This window comes from Schistocerca piceifrons, chromosome 6 (assembly GCF_021461385.2).
Source record: "Schistocerca piceifrons isolate TAMUIC-IGC-003096 chromosome 6, iqSchPice1.1, whole genome shotgun sequence".
NCBI classification, from domain to species: Eukaryota; Metazoa; Arthropoda; class Insecta; order Orthoptera; family Acrididae; genus Schistocerca; species Schistocerca piceifrons.
In genome coordinates, this window is record NC_060143.1 from 67,932,123 (window position 1) to 67,941,378 (window position 9,256).

A 9,256-nucleotide genomic window follows, 5' to 3' on the forward strand; every position below is an offset into this window, starting at 1 on the left:
TCAAAATGTCTTCCATAGTTAAGCGTATAAACTGCAGCGGACTGGAATGTGCACATGCCAAGGAGCAGCAATGAACAGCAACAATTCTGCTTGATAGCTGATTGTTGCTACTTATTGTTGTGTTATTTACATATATTCATAAGAGCAATCACAGCAGTGTCAAATTAACTCTTTCCATCATTCTAGGTATGTTGAGTGAAATGTCCAAGAAAATATAAATACTTTCTAAATCCTAATACATCATTGTAAAGAGAAGAAACAATTAGGAAAAGTTGTATGAATTTATAAACGAAGTAAAAAAAGTTTGGTAGTCACTGTCCTCACTCATCCAGCCCTTCCCTGCTTCCATTCCAGCACTACATAGCCATCATTCCACCACCACACCCAGTCTTTCTTTTTCATTTATTTTATTACTATTTTTTTATTTATTTCTCTCCTTTTCCGCTACTTCCCCCCCCCCCCCCCCCCCGCCCCCCTCCCCACCTCTCCCCTGCCATCCACCTAACCTGCAGCACTTCACTGTCCACCATACTATCCCTCCCATTTCCTGCCCCCGCCTCCACCCAGTAGCCACTCCCATCATGCACTGGTGCTGCTGCTCGCAGTGTGGTTTCAGTTGCCTGAGACTGCAGTCGTGTGTGTGTGTGTGTGTGTGTGTGTGTGTGTGTGTGTGTGTGTGTGTGCGCGTGCATCTATTGATGACAAAGGCCATTGGCTGAAAGCTTTAGGTGTGATAATCTTTTTGTTGTGCCTGTCTGCGACTCAGCATCTCTGCTATATGGTGAGTGGCAACATTACTTCTCATAATATTGTGAAAAATGTTGGATATGGCACTGAAGAAAAAAGTGTGATGGATCATTTTGACCCCTTCTGCCATTCTAGTTTTAATACTGTTGAGAGCTGGTTGATATATGTAACAGAATACAATTGATTTAGCACATAATTTGAATATTTCACTAAGTACCCAGAAATGTACAAACACTTACTTGAGGGATTTGTTTAAAAAATGCCTAATAATGCTTTCATTGTTATATTTTCAGTGCCTATATTGCGATGCTCTGTAGCCTGCTGTTGGGTTTTGGTGACAGCTGCTACAATACACAAATCTACTCAATTTTGGGAGGAGTGTGGGCAGATGATAGCGCAGCAGCATTTGCTCTCTTCAAATTTACGCAGGTAAGCTGACTACACTATTGTAACATAAATTTCCTCATGCCATATACAGAGCTAGCCTCCAGTGCTCTGTCTGTTTTTTTACTCTTGTTCAGTACTTTTGAGAATACTGGAACTTCACTTTCAAATGATAATGCAAACTTTCTTGGCAAGATACTATTAGCACTAATATATAGACATGTATGAAACTGTGTCACTGCCTTGTGTGTTCAATTAAATCACCCTGTTATCTAAGAGTTTTCAAGTAGTTTATTCTGATTTGCACACAAGCTCTCCTGCAGACTATATAGGTGTACTCACATTCTGTTTTTGTTGCCTTCATTTGTCAAGTACATGTCAAACCTGACAACAACAGATTAAAGTTGTTGACAAATCAAGACCCTAATGCAGGATATTGTGGCCAATGTGCAGTGACCAGTTTTCGTCCCAAGTGCTGGGCGAGCTAATTCGTTTATTCGAAAGGGGAAGCTGACGAGTGTTTTCCAGCTTATGGCCAGTCAACCTTGACAGAATCGAGGTACATCTCCTGCAGTCTTTCTCACATGATTTTACAGAAACTATTCAGAAAAAAAATTCATTTTTGCTCTACTTATAGCTTTATATGTCAGGTTCATGATGATGTGCCCATCATCTTGTTAGTGGTCATAGTTATTGCGATATTTATGTGGAAGTAAGACACCAGCTGAAATTCAGAAAAATGTGCAACAAAAAATAAAGGTCGCTATGATTTTGCATTTGGTGCATATTACATCATATGTTGTTCCATATGAAACTTGATTTTTTTTCTGTAGACTTGGGTACAGTCATCTGTCACCAATCTCGAGAATATCGATCTGATGTATCACGCTCACTTGTGATCGCCCCAAGCCAGTGATAAAGTCAGAGTGAAGTATCCACGACATTCCTCACATCTGATAAAATGTTTCAGACATTGATATCAGATTTTGGCAAATGAAAGCACGCAAAGAGGAGAGTATTTTACTATGTTGTTGTTATGTAAATCTTCATTATCTAGAATGTAATTTTTAAGTGCCATCAATAGCTGGTGAAACGAGAAATGCTATGGGTTTTGGAACAATATAATGAAGAATGAATACACATTTTTTTTGTGCTGAGGATGTGGTTTTTCGTAAGCTACTGACTTTGCTTTTCCTCAGTTCCTTACCTAATAAACTTAAGAAACCACTGTAATGGAAGGAAACATTCCACATGGGAAAAATTATATATAAAAACAAAGATGAGGTGACTTACCGAACAAAAGCGCTGGCAGGTCGATAGACACACAAACAAACACAAACACACACACAAAATTCAAGCTTTCGCAACAAACTGTTGCCTCATCAGGAAAGAGGGAAGGAGAGGGGAAGACGAAAGGAAGTGGGTTTTAAGGGAGAGGGTAAGGAGTCATTCCAATCCCGGGAGCGGAAAGACTTACCTTAGGGGGAAAAAAGGACAGGTATACACTCGCACACACGCACATATCCATCCACACATACAGACACAAGGTAAGTCTTTCCGCTCCCGGGATTGGAATGACTCCTTACCCTCTCCCTTAAAACCCACTTCCTTTCGTCTTCCCCTCTCCTTCCCTCTTTCCTGATGAGGCAACAGTTTGTTGCGAAAGCTTGAATTTTGTGTGTGTGTTTGTGTTTGTTTGTGTGTCTATCGACCTGCCAGCGCTTTTGTTCGGTAAGTCACCTCATCTTTGTTTTTATATATAAGAAACCACTGTTTCAGAATTCTCTTGCAGTTGTCTGCACAACATGTTGATGAGGAGAGACTTTGTAAACTCCTCTGTGTTTTGGCAAAAGAAGCAAATTTTACCACTGTAACCAGAGAAATGTGTAGGTTTTACTCAAAATTTGCGACTCATGACATATCTCTGAAAGTTACAAATGGCTAACAAGCCAGGCACAAATTAATCACTGCATTTGCAGCGGAATTCTTTTTAGATACTAACGAAAGCAGAGGTGACAGTAGATCTTTTTGAATGGTCACCATGCAGGTGTTGACATAGAGGGGCCCCACTTAGCATTTACAAAAAATTTGATCGTAGGCTTCAGTTCAGAATGGCACTTCCCCTCCAGTCCCCGGCATTTCCCCTACAATGCCTGCCTGTAAGCCCAACCCCATGCGTGCCCTGCTGCCCCGTGCATCTACCAGCTACAGCATTCTGCACAAATTAGAACAGTAAAATCTGGGCCAATATTGCAGAATGGTAATGGGTAACTAAGAGTTCATTTCTTGTTATGTTATTACCGGGAAAGTTTGGAAGCAGAATCTCCATGAGGTTCACATTAATTAATTAATCAAATGTAATATTAAATTCCACAGGGATTATTATAAGGGAGAAAATGCAGATGTGTTGAATGAGTTAGAACATAAATTACCACGAATTTGCAGCTGTGATGAACTCTTATTAGAGACTAAATTAAAAACTAGGTTTCATTCAAAACTTAAATTTCTGTGGTGTCAGTACCAGTTACAAAAGAAGAAATCATTTATGATAAAAAAGGAAATCGGCCAGAAAGCATGGTTGGATGTCAACATAATTTCACACACACACACACACACACACACACACACACACACACACCACTCGTGGTGCATTAGTATTGTTCATGTTTAGTTGCCGGGGTGTATAAGGGGAACGAATAGAATTGGATGTTGATTGATCACTGTGAAGGACACGGGGGTGCTGTGTACTCGTGTCAGACAACACTGTCACCAGCTCAGAGTTTGCAAGGGGCCTTACTATGAGCCTCCATTTGGTCAGCTGATGGAAACGTGCAATATCCAGATTTGTGGGGCATTTGGATGTGACTGTGGCTCGATGTTGGACTAAGTGGGAAAGTGAAGGCAGGAATACTAGTCAAGGTTCTGATCGACCACATCTGTCAGCCACAAGAGAGCATTGCCTTATTGTGCATCAAGCACATTGTAACCTCTTCACATCTGTGCCTGCCATCTGAGCACAAGTAATGGACTCCTCACTACATTCTCTGCCATCAGGCACCATTGGCTCAGATACTAACAGCAGCCAGACTAGGAAACTACCATCCCATATGTCATTGTCTGAGCACAAACAGCTGTGTTTGAAGTTGTGCTCTGACTGTGAAGCACAGAGTGGTGATGAATGGCATTACATTGTCTTCAGCAATGGATAGTAATTCTGCACTGTCCTGATGACCATCATAGCAGGTATTATGGTGACATGGGGGAGAGGTCGCGCTCTTCCAATGCTTTGGAGTGGCACAGTGTTGTTACTCCTTGCCTCATAGTGTGGGGAGCCATTAGGTATGACTTCATGTCACTAGTGGTACTGACTGAGGAAACTCTGGCAACACAACAACACATCACCCACATTTTTCGTCGTCATGTTACCTCTCGTGCAACAACATTGTGATGCCATTTTTCAACAGAACATTTCTCATTCATACTACTCTGGGAACTGTCTGCATGATGTTGAGGTACTTCCATGATCAGCAAGATCCACAGACTGTAACCAATAGAACATGTCTGTGACCAACTTGGAGGTCAACATTGTCCCAGCAACAGTATCAAGGACCGATACGACAGTTGTGAACAAGCTAGCCACAGGAGAGGGTACAACAGCTGTAAGACACCCTTGCCAAACAAATCAGTTCATGCATCCAGGCCAGAGGGAGTGTAACATCATACTGATGAGTGAGCTCATACTGCCAATTTCTTTGTAAATCTGGCTCAATTTTCGAACAACTAAACTAACATCACATATCCTCTCAACCTGTGAAGTTTCATTTCATGCACTCCTCATTTCTGGACACTTCACGTTTTTCTCAAGCAGTGTACTTCACTCCTGTGTAGATGCTTATAATTTCTGCACATAATCATCCCATGACATATTTTAAATGCATTGTCAACAATTAATAAACAGTTTAAAAGGTTAATGTATATCTTGGTGTGACAATTACCTCCGAAGAGAAGTTTACTTACGTGTGGTGATGAAATATAAAGTTAAATGAATCTTTAAAGTGCTCAAAACCAATCTGCATCTTTGAAATTAGAAATGGGATGAACAATGCACTTTGAGACCACGGAATTTATCAACATAAGCTGCCTAGAACAAAGATACCATAGTGCCCATAGACTCAATTTAAATGTATTAGGGACGTAGCTGTTGGCCAATATTCCATCAATTGATTGGAACACAGTGGCTCATGTTATTCTTATTTTGCTCAAGAGGTGATATTTTCCAAACAAAACATGATGATGTGAGAGAGATTAAACTTCATTACACTCTTGTGTGTTTTTCCAGTCTGTGGCCGCCGCCGCCAGTTTTTTCTACAGCAGTCACGTAGGGCTGCATGCACAGCTGGCCATCCTGCTCGTGTTGTCCACACTGGGCACCATCATGTTCTGCTGGGTCGAGTGGCGGTCGAGAGCCCGGCGAGACGGGCAGCGCAGCCCAGACCTCAGTCAGGTTGAAGGCAGCATAGCCACCAAGGGAGACTGACAAACTGCCGTGTGTTTACTGCGGCAGACGTGTGCTTGTGCCAATCCTGTGGAGAGTGCCCTCCTGAGGAACTTAACATTTGCTGCATTGCCGACATAGTTGTCTCAGCTCCAAAATTGTGAATTTAATAAACAACTGTGTCTAGGTTCTGTCCTCACCTGCCATTAATGACATTTTTGTCTTCCTCTGGTCATATCTGAATCATTATAGTATTTAGTGAGTCGGGAATGTTGCAAATTGTAGCTAACCTCCATTATTATAGGAATTAGCACAGTCCTTCCGTGTATATCTTATAACTTTAATGGTGCTGTTACACAAATTTTAAATTGATAACAAAAATTCTGTGATATGTATGTTGCACTGTGGTGTGCTTCCTAATGAGGATCTCTACAATTACATTCCTTCCTAATTGTTTTTAAATATTTTCCTTCAAAATTGTCACTGACAGTAAGCTGTCATTTTTAATGGAATCTTCTAACACTCTTAAAAATGGATATTTCTTGCTCAACAAGAATTATTTGCAGAAGCAAGGATCAATTACCAGTTCCAGATCAGTTAACATTCATAGCATTTCAAGATGTCCTGTGAACAACACTGAAGTGATGTTATTCAGTATTTTGTGGTCCAGCATGTTCATAGGAAACTATTAGATTAATAATTTGTAATATCAGGTTTTATTCTGTACAACTGTTTTATAAAATAAGATTTAATAACTTTTTATGTGCAATATTTAAGACCTGTTTCAGAGATTATTTTTCTAATGAAGCATGAACAATATTTATTAAAAACCCTGTAAATTTAGTCCTATTTTATTTACCATTCAAGCAATGAATAATATCGTTTTAGATGACTTTTTACTGTATTTCCTAGTATGTATTATATTTTTCAAATACCGCATGAGGTAAAAACTTGAGTACTACAATTAATGGATGAGATACAGGTGCCACAAATTTGAATTCCTATAGCCTACAATTCTCTATTGTCTATAAACAAAGTATTGTTAGCAGGCCTACAAGATAAAACTCAGTGAATGCCCATTACTTTACTTTTGTCAGTTCTATTGGATGTGTGTGGCTGTTGATGCACAGGTAGAAGAAGAAAAATTTTGTACTGTGAGAAATTTTGTTGAAGAAATTTATTTCACAGAAACTGAGTGTAATATTTTTTTTCTATTATTTCCCACTATTCACCAACAAATTTTATTGGTAGTTATTTCAAATTGCATTTCCATGATGGTTATAATCCTAACAAAAGGTATTTACAGACAGTTAAGTTGTGAGTAACAAGTAATTAGTCCACGCATGACCGAGACTCCTGCAACATGATCACAGTGTGACTGCATATTTCCATAAGCACGATTGTATCAGTAGTGTTTAGTTTCAATTTTTTATATTACCACCAAAGCAATAACTGTATTAATTAGATAATTACATTACTTAGTGTTAAAGTGACAATCATAACTACACATTCTTTGAACATACAGGCATTTAAAGTGAAGTTGTGATGTTGCTAAATTTATACACATGCTTACAAATTTAGAAATGATAGATTGCTACTCACAACACAGAAAAGGTATTGAGTCATAGACAGGCACAAAAAAAGGATACTAGAAATATAAATATAGTAAGAAAGTCGTGGTAGAATGTAAATAATTTAGGAGTTAAAGAGACCCTCACCGAACAGAAGTGTTGAGTCTTTGACAAGCACACACAAAAGAGGAACAAACCTGCTAGCTTTAGGAATAAATCCTTTGTTGATCCGGAGGCACCCCCCCCTTCCCCTCCCCTCACACACACACACACACACACACACACACAACACACACACACACACACACACACACACATCCATCCTATACCTCAACATTTTGTCAGATACACACCTCTGGGAATGATTTGATGATGTGAAAAATGCCAAGTTGCACATTGGCTCGTCCAACCTCTCCTCAACTGGATGGCTCTTCTAAGAGTTGTAAGGTGCAGTTTGCCTGTTCTTCTGGCAGGTAATTGCAGTTTTGTTTGCATAATGGGTATGTGCAGAGAGCCAAAGCAAATATTACTTGTTGATACTGCTCTCAGGAAGTGCTCTGAATAATGTTGTGGTACTCCGTTCATTGATGCATTTGCTTTATGTATCACTTTAATACCCTTTCATTACACTCGAATAAACATGTGAGTAGTGTACATGGAAGCAGTTAGACAATAGAGCAAAAGTCGAAGGTAAAAGATAATACACTTCACTGTAGAACAAGGGTTCTATCAATTTAAGAACTATAATAGCTGATAGGAAGAGTTCCCATGTATTCATTTTGTGTTTCATGTGACACCTAGTGTAAATGGAAAATACTTGTTTTTTTACTGTAAACAAAATGGTTTTTTGAAGTGGATTTTTATGCAGTCATTCAGTAGAGGTTTCCAGATTGGCCTAATGATATTCACTTAAACATTGTGTGTCAACAGAACAAGAAAACATGAAGAATAGTCAGTACCGGTACTCCGACAGCAAGTGAGTAGGGGTAGAAGACTGATAGTGTGCTATGAGCCAATAAAGCCTTCTACATTTGGTATATAATGATAGATTAAGCACCTGCTGTTTCATTCGGAAATTTCATTTGAATGTTGGCAGTTTGTGAAAAGATGGTGATATGCCATGTGTAAAAAGGAGGATGTCTACCCAGTCACATTAAAATTCAGTAGCATCAGGATTGTGGTCTATCGAGGCTACAAACTGTCATTCTGCTGTTACTCGTGTCGGTCGGGATCCCACGACTGTCTTTTGAGTATGGAATTGTTCGGTTCACGAGGGCCAAACTTGGCAGCATCTAATATATCAGTGGCCCTGTGTGATTAGTTTCTTAAAGTACAGACACACTGTTTGCTCACTCTTATAGGACCGTACATCCGTATACCCTGAATCGGCAGGTGGGCTCGTTTGCACCAAGTGGAGTATACGCACAGACAGTACAACAGTGTTTGGAGCACTGTGGACTTTAAGCATTGTGCAGCTTCCCTCAGTGGTGCAGTAGAGAGGCCGCATCGACAGTGGTGCACCCGATGTCAAACTGGACATACAACTGGCACTGTGTCGTCACCTCAGATGAGTCCTAGTTCGCTGTATGGATCACAATGAACATATCCAAGTATGGAGCCTCTGAGGTGAGTAAATGTTGCTAGGTAGTTTTCGTCACAGTCATATGAGCCCAGCATCTGGTGTGATGTTCCAGTGGTTACACATGGTCACTTCTGGTTCACACAGCCAATACATTTATGGTGTGTCGGGGACAGTGGTTGTGCCCTACCTTCGAGGTCTCTGCAATATTATCTTTTGATAAAAGAACATGGGACTGCACGTTGCCCATTGTGTCCTGACCTGCCTTGACACTGTGTGTATTCCTATTGTTGCCCTGTCCAATATGTATTCCATCTTAGAGATTAGGAATGGAGCTAGTACAAGTCTAAAGTTGAGAGCTGCATACCTTAGAAATAAAGACACTGCTATTATGTCAGTGCCAAATTGGATTCTGTCTTCCTGCAGTACTTCCATGAATATGAGTCTGAGAACCGTGGCACGGCAGTTGCTTCCTACTCG

At 40.1% G+C, this 9,256-nt stretch overlaps 1 protein-coding gene across 1 annotated transcript in view; it reads left to right on the forward strand.

Annotated features, from left to right (window-relative positions):
• Positions 1 to 6,817, forward strand: part of LOC124802888 (UNC93-like protein MFSD11) — a 229,601-nt gene extending 222,784 nt beyond the window's left edge. Inside the window, 2 exon segments of the mRNA XM_047263938.1 lie at positions 1,041 to 1,176; positions 5,471 to 6,817. Coding sequence (XP_047119894.1) covers positions 1,041 to 1,176; positions 5,471 to 5,668 — 334 coding nt within the window. The 3' untranslated portion in view covers positions 5,669 to 6,817.
• Positions 6,818 to 9,256: the final 2,439 nt, after the last annotated feature.